The sequence below is a fragment of the Carcharodon carcharias genome, chromosome 18, assembly GCF_017639515.1.
Source record: "Carcharodon carcharias isolate sCarCar2 chromosome 18, sCarCar2.pri, whole genome shotgun sequence".
Lineage (NCBI taxonomy): Eukaryota > Metazoa > Chordata > Chondrichthyes > Lamniformes > Lamnidae > Carcharodon > Carcharodon carcharias.
Window position 1 is genome coordinate 34,164,530 of NC_054484.1, and position 17,499 is coordinate 34,182,028.

The 17,499-nt window shown below is 42.3% G+C and overlaps 1 protein-coding gene across 10 annotated transcripts in view; it reads right to left on the reverse strand.

The window, feature by feature from the left end:
• The window catches only part of tmem45a (transmembrane protein 45a), a 114,944-nt gene that overhangs the window by 25,677 nt on the left and 71,768 nt on the right, over positions 1 to 17,499 (reverse strand). For all 10 annotated transcript variants that reach the window (XM_041211336.1, XM_041211335.1, XM_041211337.1 and 7 more), the window contains one exon: positions 9,032 to 9,244. In XM_041211336.1, coding sequence (XP_041067270.1) covers positions 9,032 to 9,244 — 213 coding nt within the window. The remainder of the gene's footprint in view (positions 1 to 9,031; positions 9,245 to 17,499) is intronic.

Sequence of the window (17,499 nt, forward strand, 5' to 3'; positions counted from 1 at the left end):
CAAGATTATTTAAGGCTGCATTCCAATTAGTTCTAATTCAATTTAATTACATATCAGAAATATTGAAGCACATCTGGAGATAGTTAAAAAGAGAAAAATAATTGTTTTAATCTACATGAAAAGTTTGAGTATGTTCTTTAACGAGATCAGAAAATCTAACTTTGATTAGAATTGATGTATTAAGACATTGTTGCCTTCAAATTAATTTGGAAGGCAACCTTAATAATCCCATGATTCCTCAAATTTTATTGCAGCATTTAAACAAGCTGCAAAGGACAATGACAGTTAAGCTATAATTTTCCAAATCACACTCCATTCATGTGCAACAACACCCTAACAGCACTGTGGGCGTATTTACACCACAGGAACTACAGTGGTTCAAGAAGGCAGCTCACCACCACCTTCTCAAGGGCAATTAGGGATGGGCAATAAATGCTGACCTAGCCAGCAATGCCACATCCCATAAATGAATTTAAAAAAAAACATACTGGGATCATGGGATAGCAAATTTATTGGTGCTGATTAAAACTGGTGATGGCAATTAAAGACAAATAATTGTAATGCCATTATTTTCTTCTAAATGCAACTTACAGGACTTGACAAGAGAATTAAAAAATTAAAATGCAATCCCTATTGAGACTGATAATGTAGAATAGCATAGTGGCACAGGTGCTCTGGGCTCGTGTTAGAACAACACAACATCCAATCCCTGTTGGATGGCTTGTAGAATGAACCTGCTGCCACATGGTACTCTAAATCATCCTCCCTTAAAGAAAGCAGAAAAACATACATTTATCGAGCAAGTCTTTGACCTCAAGACATCCCAAGTGCTTTGCAACCAAAGACATAATTTTCACAGAATTGCTACAGCGCAGAAGGAGGCCTTCGATCCATCATGTCTGCGCTGGCGCTCTGAATGAGCATTTCATCTAGTGCCATTCTCCTGCCCTCTTCCCATAACCCTGCACATTGTTTCTTTTCAAATAATCACCAAATTCCCTCTTGAATGCTCCAGTTGAACCTGCCTCCACCACACTCTCAGGCAATGCATTCCAGGCCCTAACCACTCACTGTGTGAAAAAGATTTTTCTAATATTGCCTTTCCATCTTTTACCAATTTATCTTAAATCCGTGTCCCTGATTCTTGATCGTTCCGCCAATGGGAACAACTTCTCCCTTTCCAACCTGTCCAGGCCCCTCATGATTTTGAATACTTCTATCAAATCTCCTCTCAGCTTTCTTTTCTCCATGAGAAAGTGTTCCAACTTTTCCAATCTATCTTCATAACTGAACTTTCTCATCCCTGGGCCTGCATTTTTCAGGCTGTGGGCAGGCCTGACGGGAGGGTGGTCGATTCCACGCTGCCATTTTACCCAGGTGAGTCAATTAAGGTCTGTCCAGCGTAAGACACGAGCCATAGCGCTCAGCGCTTCCTGTGCGGGCAGGGGGAGGAGAGAGAGTTGGGGGTCAACGCTCTTTTGCGCATGCATGGAGCAGCCTCAGGGAGATTGAATCGCTACTGAAATTATTAAATAAACGGTTAAAAATTTAATTAAACATATCACCTCATGTAGCTGTTTCACATGAGATGGGACATGTTTTCATATTTTGGAAAAAAATTTTGTTTAATTAATAAAAGCTTTAGGAAACCTCATCCCATTCGTGGATCTGGTTTCCTAAAAAACGCAAAGGCTGCTTGGCCTTTTTGCCCACCCACCAACCTTAAGGTTGGACAGGCAGCATTAACAATTCCCTTAATCACTTCCTTAATGGACCCTTTACATAACGGCAGGTGTGCAGCCAACTCCGGTGCACGCCCGCCGAATGAAACAGCACAAGACAGCACGATGACTTGTGATGCACGCCCGACGTCATCACGTGTCATTTTACATGTTGGCGTGTCAGCCCCGCCCCTGCACGCCAACTGAAAAATCCTGCCCCTGGAGTCATTCTCATAAATCTCTTCTGCACTCTCTACAATACTTTCACATCCTTCCTAAAACGTGGTGCCCAGAACTGTATGCAGTACTCCAGCTGAGGTCTAACTGGTGTCTTATATTGTTGAACTGTCGTATTCATTGCTTGCCTGACATCTAGTACTGGCTGAACAGAAATTTCCTCCAACTAAATATTGGGAAAATTGAAGCCATTATCTTTGGGCTGTAAGAGTTAAACGAAGATTTCTATGTTATTAGTAAAACCAAAGATCAGCAGAATTCTCCAGATGAACCTTGTACACCATAAGGGCTGATATCAGCAGAACTCTCCAGAAAAATCTTGGGGATCATAAGGGATGAACTGGTTAGGAGACAAAGGTGGGATGAGGATAAACAGATAAGGGTAAAGACAAACAGTGCCAGTGACTGGAGACATCTGCTTATGTGGTTATGCACTGACAAGATTAGAATTTGAATAATGCAATGTGTACTTAACTAGCTGTGTATGAAAAAGATGGTTTTCCTGTAATGGGTAGAGTTCTGTTTTAGCTAATCTAAGGCAAACTCTCCCTGCGTTCGCTTGGATAAAATGATCGTCAACCTGTATCTGAGTCTCCTGTGGTCAATTATTAGAAGGCACTACAACAGCTCCTCATCACAAACTCTGTTCCTTAGCCTCCTACTCCTCTCTCTCCCTGACAACAGCCTGAGGTTTAACCAGACTGTTCGCAACCTTGGTGTTACATTTGACCCTGAGATGAGCTCCGACAACATATCAATGTCATTACTTACAGCACTTCCATAACATCATCCAACTCCATTCCCAGTCCAGCTCATCTGCTGCTGAAACCCTCATCCATGCCTTTGTTACCTCTAGACTTGACTATTCCAGTGCACTCCTGGCTGGTCCCACATTCTAGCCTACATAAACTTGAGGTCATCCAAAGCTCTGCTGCTCATGTCTTAACCTGCACCAAGTCCTGTTCACTAATCAGCCCTGTGCTCACTGACATAAATTGGTTTCCATTAAAGCAATGCCTTGATCTTAAAATTCTCATTCTTGTTTTCAAATCCAACCATTTCACCATCCTTTCCTATTTCTGTAATCACCTCCAGCCCTACAACTATTTGAGATATCTGTGCTCCTCCAATTCTGGCCCCTTGCGCATCTCTGATTTTAATCATTCCACCGTTGACAGGCATACATTCAGCTGCCTAGCCCCTAAGATCTGGAATTCCCCCATGAAATCTCTCCACTTTACCTCTCTTCCCTGTTTTAAGACACTGCTTAAAACTATGGCCTAATGTCTTCTTACATAGCTCAGTGTCAAAATTTTATTTGATAGCGCTCCTTGAGATAGGTTACTGCATTAAAGGTGCTACGTAAATACGATACAAGTTGTTGTTGTGGTGTAGAACGTGAGAGAAGCAATTTACATACAGCATGGTCCCACAAGCAGTAATGCAATAATGGCCGAATAATCTGTTTGTTGAGGCTTAAATATTGGTCAGGATACCGGGAAAACTCTTTTCTTTGTCTACATGAGGGAGCCTCAGTTTAATGTTTCATCCAAAACATGCACCAGTGATCATGCAGCACTCCCTCAGTACTGCACTGGAGTGTCAGCCTAGATTTTGTGCTCATATTGCTGGAGTGGGGTTCAAACTGACAACCTTCCAACTCAGAGAACTGATGGGTACCACTAAGCCATGGCTGACAGCAGCGTTTCTTACATGTCAGGAGGTGGTGACCAGGCTCAGCACTCTTGTGAACCCTACCATCAGGAAATGTTTTGTGCTCCATTGATCTGAAGTTTCCATTCCACTTAGAAATTGCCACATGTGTTGTCTCTTACAAATAAGCTGCTACTTGTTTCACGCATCTATAGATAGCTGGCTGACCACCTTGGTATCTGTCATTTTGACAGCTGGATAGTATTTAGTGGCATAAACTGTTTACTCTATTGGGCAGAACCTTCCCTACAGTATAAGATGCCTGTAGGTCAACCATCAGCAGGTGACACCGATATATAGTAGTCTCCAGTCTGGAGCAGAGTGGCCTGATAGGTCTCCTCTGGAGTATTTAAGAAGTAGTTTCTGTGGCCGTAAATGAGGATCCAGGAGTGAGGGTGTGTTCACAATGCATGAAATATGGTCACATCTGCTTATTATTTGTCCTATCATGAAATATTCTCCACTTACAAATGCAGACAAAAAACATTTCCATCCGATCCAGGAAATTACAGATTAGATACAAGAGTTCAGAAAATAAAAGTGTCTCAATGGGGGGAAAGAAATTCTAACTGTTCTTTATGTAAGTGCATTTTTTCTAATCTCTCCTTTAATTCTTTGAACATTGTTCTTAAATGGGTGCCCTCATGCTACTGTCTCTGAGCAGTGTAAACAATCAATCAATATTTACCTTACTGTAACCCAGCAACATTCAACAGTTACTTTAACAATAGTTCCTTACCCTGTTAACTCTGCCGTAGAAAAGGACAACACCAGCAACATCACCTGCAAGTTCCTCTTCAATTCACACCACCCTGACTTGGATATTTATCCCTTTACCTTCTTCACTGCTGAGTCAATATCCTGGAATTCCATTATGGCAGCACTGTCGCATAAGGACTAGTTTAAGGAAAATTCCCATGACCAACTCCTTACAACAACTTGTGATGAGGAATGCCAGTATTGCCCGCATCCCAAGGACAAATTTTACAGGTGGTGAAAGAAATTAAATAACATGATCAGACGGGTTGAAAGGCTTTAGGTAAGAGACTGGAAAATATGAGGATGTTTTCGTTGGAACAAAGAACTTCCAGAAAAAATCTATGAATTCAAAATGATGAAATGTTTCAAAAATGGGACAAATTAGTACACAGCTTAGTGAGTCACTAAGCAACCACAGGACAATATTCTGAGATCGTCACCAAAATAATGACAGGACAAGTTAGAAATTGTTTTACACAAATGATTGTTAATACTTGGAATACTTAGCAGAAACAATGGTGGAAGTAGAATCCCTATTATAGCTTTTAAAAAGGCAAGTTAATGAATGATTGAAAAATAAATATTTTAAAAGGAATAGGACTAATTGGACACTTTTCAGAGAGTTGACGGAGACCTATTTTTTATTCATTCATGGGATATAGGTGTTGCTGGCTAGGCCAGCAATTATTGTCCTTGTTCAGAGGGTATTTAAGACTCAACCATTGCTGTGGGCCTGGAGTCACATGTAGACCAGACCAGGCAAGGATGGCAGATTTCCTTCCCTAAAGGACATTGGTGAACCAGATGGGTTTTCATGACAATTGGCAATGGTTTCATGGTCATTATCAGAGTTTTAATTCCAGATTTTTACTGAATTCAACTTTCACCACCTGCCATGTTGGGATTCCAACCCAGGCCCCCAGAACATTATCCTGGGTCTCTGGAATACTAGTTCAGTGACAATACCACTATGCCACCACCTCCTGATGGGCTGAATGATCTTTTTCTGTGTTAAAGATTTTATGACTAACTATTCATCATATCACATTTACAACACGCATTAGGGGGTGACTTCATTTTATTGGAGACACAGGCCTGGATTTTCACAATGACAGTGAGCCTCTCCACTGTGAAAGTGGCAGAGGAGGCCAAAATCCAGAAGTCCCTGTTACGACAGGAAATAGTTAATAGCCAACAAGTGATTAAGTTAGTAATTAAAGGTGAATTGGTTAAGCATATCACTGAGTGCAGGTAAAGGAAACAATTTGTTTTGCTCAAAAGAGTATAAAGGGGAAACAGGTGATGATGGGAGTTTTATGTGAGTTGGAACGAAGCTCTGTCTGGAAAAAGTAAAGACTCAGTTTCTTTCTTTCTTACCAACTAGCCTTTGGAGTTATACAGTCCCTCCCCGCGGCCCCCCCGCCCCCAAAACATTGCACCTACCATTTTCGCAGGCGTGGGAATGGGACTGGATCAGGATTTGCATATGCACGTTTCGCAGCTGCCCATATAAAACAGCAGGTGCCTCCAGTCATGTCCGATTTTCGTTAACCAGGAATGGGAAACACAACATGAGTGGATAAGACCTGGCAAGAGCAAATCTAAACTTTGCGGAGTCATTTCGAGAGGTGGGGTATCCTTTTGGATATGGCCCCGGTATATCTTTGGGAATGTCAGGTGCCCTTTGAGATTGTCAAAAGTGCAGCTGTGTGTGTAAAAAAAAAAAAAAAATTAAACAAATTTGATGGAACTGTCAAGAGGAACTGTCAAAAGTGTCAAAAGAAACGGGAGTGTGGAGTGGGGAGGATGAGGGGGTGTGAGGGGTGAGGGCTGGAAGGCTGTTTTTTGTTTTAAGGCTTTTTAACAAAATCTTTAGCAAAGTGTTAGCGCACCAAGGCAAGCCTTCCATCCAGCCCACCTCCGCACCTGGCAGCCTCCGCACTCGTTCTCAGATCGCCCGGTCCAACTCCCAGAGAACCCTGCCACCCTGGAATGAAAAGTCCGACTTCTGGGGTGCTTTCTCCTGGATCAGGTCTGCGAAGCCAGGAAACGTCCTGATTATTCGCTTTTCGGGTTCAGTCTGCATCTTGTAATGTCCTTTTTAGTGTAGACAGGGGTAAATAGTATGGAGAGATATTTGAATCTTATTGAATTTTTGTGCAGATTGAAGGGTTCTATGCCTTAGTCAAAAGCTGCGGGAGCCCCGATTCCAGAAGTTCCACCCCACAAACCTAGCACCCACCATTTTTGCCTGGAGACGAGGGGGAACAGCGGTGGGGGTGTGGGATGTATTTCACACATCTGTGGTTCATGGAGGCAGCAGCATATTTAAAGGTGCAGCTGCCTTCAATCGGAAGCAATTTTCAGGTTTCTGAATCCCAACTCATGGGATTTACAAATTTGAAGGAAATGTCTAAACCTACCGGAGTTCTTTGCCCGACTCCAATCAGCACCCCACCCCAGCGCTCCCTGGAACAAAACTTCGACCATTTGGAGCAGTTTCTCCTGAGTTGGGTTTGGGGAGTTGGGAATTTTTCTGACTGTGCACCAGACAGGAGTGAAAGTTCTGCCCTTACTTTCTTTTCTGAAGCATTTGGTTAAGGAAATTGAGTATATGTTGTCATGGCAGATACAATATCACAAACAATGTCAACGAGTGTTATCCTCTCGAGTGAAATGAGTAAGCGGGCCTGCTTGACCAAGGAAATTAATCCACACTTTAGGGAGTAAATGCAGAGAGCCATGCAGTCCTCAGTTGGGTTGATCAAGAAAATTGGAATCTGACAGTAGGTCCAGTTACTAGCACACAAGTAAATGTTGTGTGTTAGCTTGAGTCAGTTAGAAACATTTGTACTTCTGAGTCAGGAGGTTTTGGGTGTAAGCCCCATATCCCAATTTCAGCACACAATCTGGGGCAACAGAGTATTTGTTTGGGAGTGCTGCATTGTCAAAAGTGTTTGCATTCAGGTGAGATGTTAAATGAAGACCTTGTCTTGTCTTCTAGTGGCTCGGGTGAATATTAAAAGTTCCAGGTCACAGTTCAAAGAGCACAAGCTCTCATGATGTCAAAAAGACAGATGTACAAGATTAAGTACAAGTGATTAAGTACAAGTGATTTAGCACAACAAACAGGACAAACATTTGTTTTTTACACAGGGTTGTGAGGCTTTGGGATTCACTGCTGGAGTTAATGTTTAATGTGGACACCATGTTAACATTTAAGAATAGGTTAAGTAACTAGTCAAAGGATAAGCTAATGAAGGGATATGGGAGCAGTGTGGACTCATGGGGATTAAGATTAATGCTTGTGTGAGTGATAACACAACATGGTCTGCTTGGGTTCATTTCTGCATTGCAATTCTTTCAATCACCAGACAAAAGTTACAGAACATTGCTGTTTGTGACACACTGCCATGTAAAAAGCTCCCATATTTGCCTAATAATAATGACAATACTCTCAAAGCAATTTATTGTATATGAAAAGTCCTTTTGAATGTTTCCAAGATGTGAGAAGATCTTATATAAATGTAACTTTTTTTACTAAAATAACCACAAGAATTGAGGCGCTAAACAATTTTGAAAACAGTCACCTAATTGTGTCAAACATATTTCCAACTATTTCTTTTCAATGTCTAATCTTCTTAACGAGCATATATGTGGCTATAGGTGTCAAATAAAGTTTTCTAATCATATTCGTAGTAAAAATCATTAAAGCAGGTTGATGTTTAAAAGTTTAATGGCTAATTGATGTGGGGCTGAATCTTCGGCTCGGCAAGCGGGGGCGGGGCCCACTCACCGAGGCGTAAAATGACACAGGGTGTTGTCGGGTGTGTCTCGACGTCACCGCGCATCACTTAGATTTTCAGCTCGGTAGGCGCGCAGTCAAACCATCAAAGGCCTGTTAAGGCCATTAATGAACTAAGTAAGCCTATTGAGAAAGCTGCCCGTCCAACCTTAAGGTGAAGACCCTGCCGGCCTTTACATTTTTCATGGAACCTCATCCATGGGTGGGATGAGATTTCATGAATGATTTAAAATTTTCAGAAAAATTTTTATTAAAATTAATGCACATGTCCCAGCTCATGTGACAGTTTCACATGAGGGGACATGTCATAAAATTTTTTACACTTTATTAGACTGTTTAAACTTAGGACTAATATCCCTGAGGCATCTCTGTGCCTCAGGGAGATTTCTGCGCTCTTTCACAAGCATGCACAAAAGAGTGCGCTCCCTACTCAGGCAACAGCCCCGTACCCGCACAGGGAGCACTCAGCACTTCCTGGTGTGCGTCACGCTGGGCGGGCCTTAATTGGCCTGCCCATGTTAAATGGCGGCACTCAGCCAATCAGGGGCGCCAATCGGTTCTGTGCCTAATCCTGCACAACCCCCCTCAACAGGGAGAAAATTATCCCCGTGGTTTCTCTGAAAATACTTGGCAGACATTTTTTGACAAAGTACCACATTGAATGAGCATCTTGGGTGGCTGTGATACCACTGAAGAACTTTGAGATACATGCCCCTTTGTAGTCAAATCTCAGTAGTTATAAACAACATACAGTTATGTCAAGATTCTTTGTTACTTTAAGAATGAATTAGCAAACCTTCAATGAAAACGGCAATGGCAAGCATGAGCCTGTCCAGGGCTAATGGCACTGCAGGTGTTATATGGACTATAATGTCCACAATCCCTGAGATACCATAGAAGAGATACATAGTTGCATGCTGCCAATTCATCAGGTGGTCCCAATGCTTTTCCTCATAGTCATACAGCTTCATATGGGGCCCATCAGGAACAAACTGCTCAGCTATCATGCCTGCAACAACAAAAATAGATTAAAAGGACATTCCAGTCTCATAGTTAATTAGCATTCTTCTTCAAACACTGAACACATCACAGCCCTTTGATAATTATTGGATGTACACTATATTGTACACCTTGATACACTATATTGAACAAAATTACATAACTAAATGCTTACTGCCCCCATTTTTTGTTTTACTTCCCCAGGTCATACTCCTTCATAACGACCAGACCAATGAATCCTCAGAAGCTTGGCTGAAATTCAATCTCTACACGTTGAAAGCGCACAATATTGTATAAATGCACTGAGCCCATGAGGTCAGATAAATGCAGGGCAAGCACCCAAAGAGTAGTCATCCCTTGCACTACTGCATCCAGAGTGCAGTACCAGCCTCTCAGTCTTATGCAGAATAGCCAGGCAACTCTGATGAAAATGTATTTATAGTGTTTTAAATTCTATCTTCTATTCTCTAACAGAAACAGTTCTATAAATTGTTAGGTTACACAGACTTTCCTCCAAGGGTGCAATCTCGTAGGGGGACGTGGTGGAGTAGTGGTATTATCACTGGACTGGTAATCCAGAGACCCAGGCTGATGTTCTGGGGATTGGGGTTTGAATCCCACCATAACAGATGGTGGAATTTGAATTCAATAAATATCTGGAATTAAAAGTCTAATGATGACTATGAAAACATTGTCGATTGTCATAAAAATCCATCTGGTTCATTCATGTTCTTTGGGGAAGGAGATCTGCTGTCCTCACCTGGTCTGGCCTACATGTGACTCCAGTCCCACTGAAATGTGGTTGACTTTTAAAAATGCCCTCTGAACAAGGGCAATTAGGTATGGGCAATCAATGCTGGCCTAGCTAGTGATGTCCACATCCCACAAACCAATTAAAAAGTAAAGGGCATCCAAATTGTGCCGTCTGGCCGAGGTGAAATTCTGCCCAAATTTCCATGAACCTACAGACCAAAATTTTCATATTCTTATCAATGTTCCCTTAAAATTTCTCTTTGCTGTATCAGGCTGACTCATTGCACTACACGGTCCCTGAAAGGTTGTTCGTGCTTGTGCATTAAAGGGAATATTAATTGTGTATTCCCTATGTTTATTCCTTTTCACCGACCTATCAACAAGCTACTGAGGTCATTTAAAAAGTACTTAACATCATTAATGGACCTGCCCGTCCAACCTTAGGGTTGGTGGGCAGGCCAGGAGCCCTGGCGGGCTAAAGAAAAAGCATGAAACCCCTTATCCATGGGTGGGATGAGGTTTCATAAGGGTTTTTAAATATTTAATAAAGGTTTAAGTAAAAGTGATGGACATGTCCCAACTCATGTGACAGTGAGGGGACATGTCAGGGAAATTTTGATATCGTTTCTTTTAATTTTTAAAATTTAAAATTTTAAAATTTAAAATTCTTTTAAATTTAGAGCCGATCTCCCTGAGGCAGCACTTAGCCTCAGAGAGATCAGTGTGCTCTTTTGCGCGCCCCCGATTGGGGGTGCCGATCGGAGGCGTGCCTGCCCGCGCCCGCTCCTGCACTTCCCCTCCAACGGAGGAAAATTTTTCCCTATATTTTTATTGACCCAAAAGTAAAAACAAGATGGAAACATGAAAGACCTTATATTTGGAAAGGTTTGAGATTCAAAGGGGTGTGTGAGAACAATGGGGCTGAGATCAAAGGAGAAAAAGGTATATTAGAGTCACTGTCGATGACTGGTCTTTAGCTATTGAGCTGGATAGCTATCGAGCCATTAAGCTGGAGATAGCTGGAGCTGTTGGAACTGTTGAGAAGTCCTGGGCTGCAACATACAGATTTATTCTGAAGTGGATTCCATAGCAGAGTGGAAGAGGGTAAAGGTCATGTGGTACACCTATCTTGAAGCTACAGCAGTTTGCCTTGTGTGATATTACTGGATTTCATATTCAAAAATCTATAAGGGAATGTTGCCTAGAAAGTGTTTACTTGTGAGTTTGACTAAGTCGAGAGTCTTGGGGGAATGTTTTGTAACCTTAATGGTATAACTGTAATCTTGTGTGCTTAAGTTTCCTTTTTGTTTTTGTTAATAAAACTTTTACTTTTAAAAAAAAAACAGAAATGTTACTGGAGCTCTTACTGCTGAGATTGGTACGCCGCCTTCTTGTTATTAGGATACAAAAAACACAGGTTGTGGCCCGTAAACCAAGTTTCCCTCTGGGATTTGGCTTGCGCAGCAATTAACACCGGCTGTGGTCATAACACTATAAAATTCCAAGATAGTATAGATTTGGGGGATCTAGGGCTAGCTAATTAGCATCTCTACCTGGATATTGACTGGCATATGATTATATGGCTGGAAACCAATCATAATTCCAAACAAATATAATTAATGAAATGTTCTCAGCTTTTTAATTCTCTTTCTTTGTCACCATGCCATTACTCAAATACCCTCTACACACAGTAATCAGCCACTGAACCCCCTCCAAGCCCCCACACACAGTAATCTGCCCCACTTCCACTATGCCCACCCCCCTCTGGCCTACTCCCACTTTTGGTCTAGTTGCCTTATCCTAGGCAGTCACCAGCCTAGGATAAGGCAGACAAGAGAAGAAACACAATTAAGTTTGAAGCCACTACTCAGCTTCCTGGCTCAGCCACATGACCTCCTATTTTCTTCCACACTCAGTTAGTGACTGATTTACTTTTGCCTACCTCTGTCTGCGCCAAATCAGCACACAAACATCCCAGTCCTGCACAATGGTCACCGCTAGAAGTGTTTCCTAAGATTAAAGGGTGCTTTGAAATTTATCTACTATACAGTTGGTTCCTTCATCCAAGTCATTGATATAGGTTGCAAATGAGTGAGGCCCCAGAAATGATCTCTGTGACACTCCACTAGTTACAGTTTGCCAACCTGAAAATGTTCCATTTATCCCAACTCACTGTTTTCTGTTAGTTAGCCAATCCTCTATCCATGCTCATATATTACCCCCACCACTGTGAGCTCTTATCTTGTGCAGTGACCTTTTATGCGGCACCTTATCAAAAGCCTTATGGAAATCCAAATACACTACATCTACTGGCTCCCCTTTATGCACACTGCCTGTCACATCCTCAAAGAACCCATAATGAATTTGTAAAACATGATTTACCTTTCATAAAATCATGTTGACTCTGCCTGATTGTATTATGATTTTCTAAGTGACGTGCAGCTGCCTCCTTAGTAATGGATTCCAGCATTTTCCCAATAACAGATGTTATGCTAATTGGCCTACAGTTTCCTGCTTTCTGCCTCCCTCCTCTTTTGAATAGAGGGTTACATTTGCAGTTTTCCAACCTTTCCAGAATCTATGGAATTTTGGAAGATTACAACCAATGCATCCACTGAACCACTCAATGAGACATTAGATCAGAGGACCAAAAGCTTGGTCAAAGAATTAGGGCCTGTACTTCCTCATAATGGCAATCAGTGTCCAATTGCCACTCCATGCCCAATTACTGACGTCAAATTTTCTTCGATCCTATCTTGCCCAACCTTCCAACTCAGGCTGGGCAAGATCCAGGCAGTGCAGCATGTTCTTGAGGCCCAGCATTGAAGTCCAGGAAAGTTGAAGAGAAAGAGACCATGCCTCCTTTTTTATGGCACTAGCTGCCATACACCAGGTAAGTTTAAAGGTCTTTGAAGGTAAGTGCCTAAGGTAAGTGGATAAGATTTGGGAGTTGGGGGCGATCGGAGGTTGGGGGTGAAAATCAGAGGTCAGGTCATTTATCGAAGGTTGGGGGTGGCATCAGAGGTGCAGGGGTCAGACTTCGGGGGGATTGGAGGCAGTCAAGCTTCAGGAAGGGTGTCAGGCCTCGAGAGGTGATGGGGGCGAAGTTGTAGGACCTTGGGTTGGGTCAGGCTTGCTGGGAGGCAGTCTCATGCAGGTGGGTAGAGTCTCAAAGTGGGGGTGTAGTGGGAAATTTATGGGATGTCCAAGGGTATGGGAGAGTCCCGTGGGTCAGGTAGTCAGAGATGCCTGCCTGATCCCCTGACTATTGAATCCCCTATCACTGTTGTTTTCCATACTTCTTCCTCCCCTCCTGTGCAGCTGAGTTTCCCTTGGTGCCATGGGCTTGGCTGTCTGCACTCCCCTGAGGAACCATCACCTTAACCAGTATACAAAACGGAAAACCAATTACTGAGCGAGATCACCTCAGTGCACTCCTGCACCATCTGCCTGGGTCTCTTAGATTGTCTGGCAGTCACCCATTCCCCCTCTGCCTGTATGTTCCTAACCTATGGTGTGACCACCTCCCTAAACGTGCTATCCATATAGTTCTCAGCTTTGTGGATGCACCACAGTGACTCCAGCTGCCATTCAAGTTCCGAAACCCGGAGCTCAAGCTTCTGCAGATGTGTTCGTCTAGGACACATGGCATGTCCACGACATCCCACATACCACAGGGCATACATTCGACTAGGCTGAGCTGACCTGCCATATAGTAACTTTAAAAAACTATTTGTTACTGTTAGATTAAGTATGTAACATAGAAACATAGAAAATAGGAGCAGGAGTAGATCATTCAGCCCTTCAAGCCTGCTCCACCATTCAATATGATCATGGCTGATCCTCTATCTCAATGCCATACTCCCGGTCTCGCCCCATGCCCCTTGAAGCCTTGAGTGTTCCAGAAATCTATCTATTTCTTTCTTTAATATATTCAGTGACTTGACCTCCATAGCCTTCTGTGGTAGAGAATTCCACAGCTTCACTAACCTCTGAGTGAAGGAATTTCAGTTACTCACCAGTCAGCCTCTTCCCCTGTATTAAAGTAAGAGCCAGCTAATGGAGGCTGAAGAAAGGTGGAAAAAGGAGCATCTTGCTCACCGAACTTCCTCACTCACCAAACTCCCACTCTGTACTCTATGCACCCAAAGCAACACTCCACTGCAGACAAAGCAGCGTTGAGGGAAGGTCTCTTTTTATGCTCCCTGAAAAACAACTGATTCAAGCTTCTGAAAACCAGTTTAAACTAGCTACCTAATTAAGTAGCTGCAGCTAGCACGATATTATGGATACATTTTCATCTTCACTGTCTGGGCAATAATCCAGCAGAGCCCATTTTCTGCCTGTTTAGAACCAGCCCAATTTTCACTCTAATGATCAACTCCACCAGATCTTGTACCAGATTTTAAAGATGAAAATTTACTTCTGCAGGTTCCATGAAAAAATAGGCATGAAATAAACACATGTCAGCTTTTATGACAACAATCATTTATGACTAGATAATCTGCTCCTTCTTCATGCCGCACTTGTGCAACTCTTTTTAATCTAAAACAAAAACAGAATTACCTGGAAAAACTCAGCAGGTCTGGCAGCATCGGAGAAGAATAAAGTTGACGTTTCGAGTCCTCATGACCCTTTCTTTAACCTGTTCTCCTTGTTTCTTCTAGTTGCACGTGTATTACAAGAAGTGGTTGGTTGCTGTTATGTGCAAAAGGCAGATGGGACTCAGATAAGCCTCATGTCACAATACCTTGATTCTGGGAATTGCCAGCTGGCAGCTGTATTAAATATCCAACTGGACACCTTGGTTTTGTTTCCCATTTACCACACACTTGCAGCTTTGAGAGAATATCTTAGATTCCTTGCAACTTTGTTTGTCCTCAGAAACAGCTGTTGCTGAGCTCTACCCCAGCAGTCACCATTCTACTTGACCCACTTATGTCCACTGATGAAAGTACCAAGAGACAGCAAGCTGCATCCCAGTACCAATTATCAGAAAGCCAGAACACAGCAGTCTGTCTAACCTAACCCTAACATCTGCCTCCAGAGATGTAGTTCTTCCGGAGAAGAGGAGACACGGGCAGGTCCTGGGTCGCTTCTGAAGTAGGGAGGCTGTCACAGATTCCAATGAATTTGCCACATGCCCCAATGATCCCTGTAATAAGGAAGAAATGTCTTTACTGTTCTAAAATGTATGTTTGTAGACTGCAGAGTCATACTGGTTGTTGCTGCACATACTTTAAGAACTAAATTCAGTGTCTGCATGTGCCTGAACTTTCAACTGCCACTTTTAAGCTTTCTGCCCATGTATACCTGGTGATCCTTCCCTCATTTATTAAATTTCATCAGGGAATCTTACTCATTGAGGTTTTTCATCTTTTTTGCCTCATTGGAGTGGATTGCTTCCTTTTCTGAGTCTGTTCTGCCAATTGAAATTATTCTTATAAGATCGTAGGAGATTTTTAGTGAAACATGTATAAACACAAGCTACCATTCACCGTACTTCAGTAAAAACTTCACTACTTACTTGCTGCTCTCCCTCTTTTTCAATAACTGCTGCTTTTTAAAAACTGCTTCTCAAGTTTACAACCCCACCCAGCCCAGTGAAATTCTACACTGTTACATGGGAGTTGTGCTTCAATAATGCAGCAATATCAAGTGGTATTTAAAATTATCTAATTTAACAGCAGGGTCAATGCTGGACAACAGTAGGCTCAATTTCTGTCTTTGCAATGCAACTTTGAAGCAACTGGCATCCTAAATTTGAGGCAGCTGTTATTATATGTGGTGTGATATATATGTAATTGTTTAGGACTTTTATAAATGTCCACTCTACATCTCTGGCCATACAGTAACATAGACAAACAAAGAATATGAAACAAAAATAAAAATACCTGGAAAAACTCAGCAGGTCTGGCAGCATCTGCAGAGAGGAACACAGTTAATGTTTCGAGTCTGAATGACCCTTCAACAGAACTAAGTAAAAATAGAAAAGAGGTGAAATATAAGCTGATTTAAGGGTGGTGGGACAGGTAGAGCTGGATAGAGGGCCAGTGATAGGTGGAGACAACCAAAAGATGTCACAGACAAAAGGAAAAAGAGGCGTTGAAGGTGGTGATATTATCTAAGGAATGTGCTAATTAAGGGTAGAAAGCAGGACAAGCAAGGTACAGATAGCCCTAGTGGGGGTGGGGTGAAGGGAAGGAATCGAAATAGGCTAAAAGGTTGGGATAAAATAATGGATGGAAATACATTTAAAAATAATGGAAATAGGTGGGAAAAGAAAAATCTATATAAATTATTGGGGGAAAAAAAGGGGGATCGGAAAGGGGGTGGGGATGGAGGGGAGAGTTCATGATCTAAAATTGTTGAACTCAATATTCAGTCCAGAAGGCTGTAAAGTGCCTAGACAGAAGATGAGGTGCTGTTCCTCCAGTTTACGTTGAGCTTGACTGGAACAATGCAGCAAGCCAAGGACAGACATGTTGGCATGAGAGCAGGGTGGAGTGTTGAAATGGCAAGTGACAGGGAGGTCTGGGTCATGCTTGCGGATAGACCGAAGGTGTTCTGCAAAGCGGTCACCCAGTCTGCGTTTGGTCTCTCCAATGTAGAGGAAACTGCATTGGGAGCAACGAATGCAAAGAACGTGTTGAGCTGTAACATCTGATGCATGAACTGAACCAATGCAAGCAAGATATCGCATTCATCTCAAGTGAAAACAGACAATGCTAGATGATCACCTCCACTTTTGAAAAAAAAAGGTTGGTTAATTTTCGCTAGAAGCTCCTGAGGAGAATCATACAAAAAATGACCAACATATTGTGCATTTCCAGCCTTTTCTTTTATTTCAGATCTCCAGTAATAAATGCTCACCTTTTCATCCGCGTGATTATTTCCGTCATCTCTTACCTTTAAGTCACTTTATGGTCATATTGCCAACTGCCCTGCTCTGATTCAAAGAAAGAATATGCTGTATCCAATTTAGGTCATCAGCAATAAGTGACAACTTAAATTGCTATAATCAAGAGACTCCATTATGGCAAACGGTGAACGTCAGAAGCTAAGAAAGATTAGCTTCCTGCAATTGCATGGATGGCTATGTTAAAAATAAATCTTACTTCTAATTTCAATGAGCAAATTACATTAAATATACAAGATGGAGTTCCTCAAACAGATCAAAACAGAAATTGTTGGAAAGCCACAGTGGCCTGGAAATTTGATATTCCCTGAAAACGGGCAAAGGGATTGCGTTGTGCGATTAGCCCAAGTCTGTTGCTTCCAATGCAGGTAAGATGCAAAGCTTGTGCTGCTTGTTCAATGCCATCATTGTAGAGTGCAGTCAGCAGCAACCACACTTTTCAGTGGCTGCATGCTATTGCAGAGGCCTAAAATAGTGAAGTTCTAGCACCAGTTAAACCTGCTGTACTTAAAGCCAATCTGCATATCTTGAAAGGGAGCTCAGCTTTGGCTGCAGTAGGTATTGGGAGTCAATTTAGAACATTCTGATCTGGG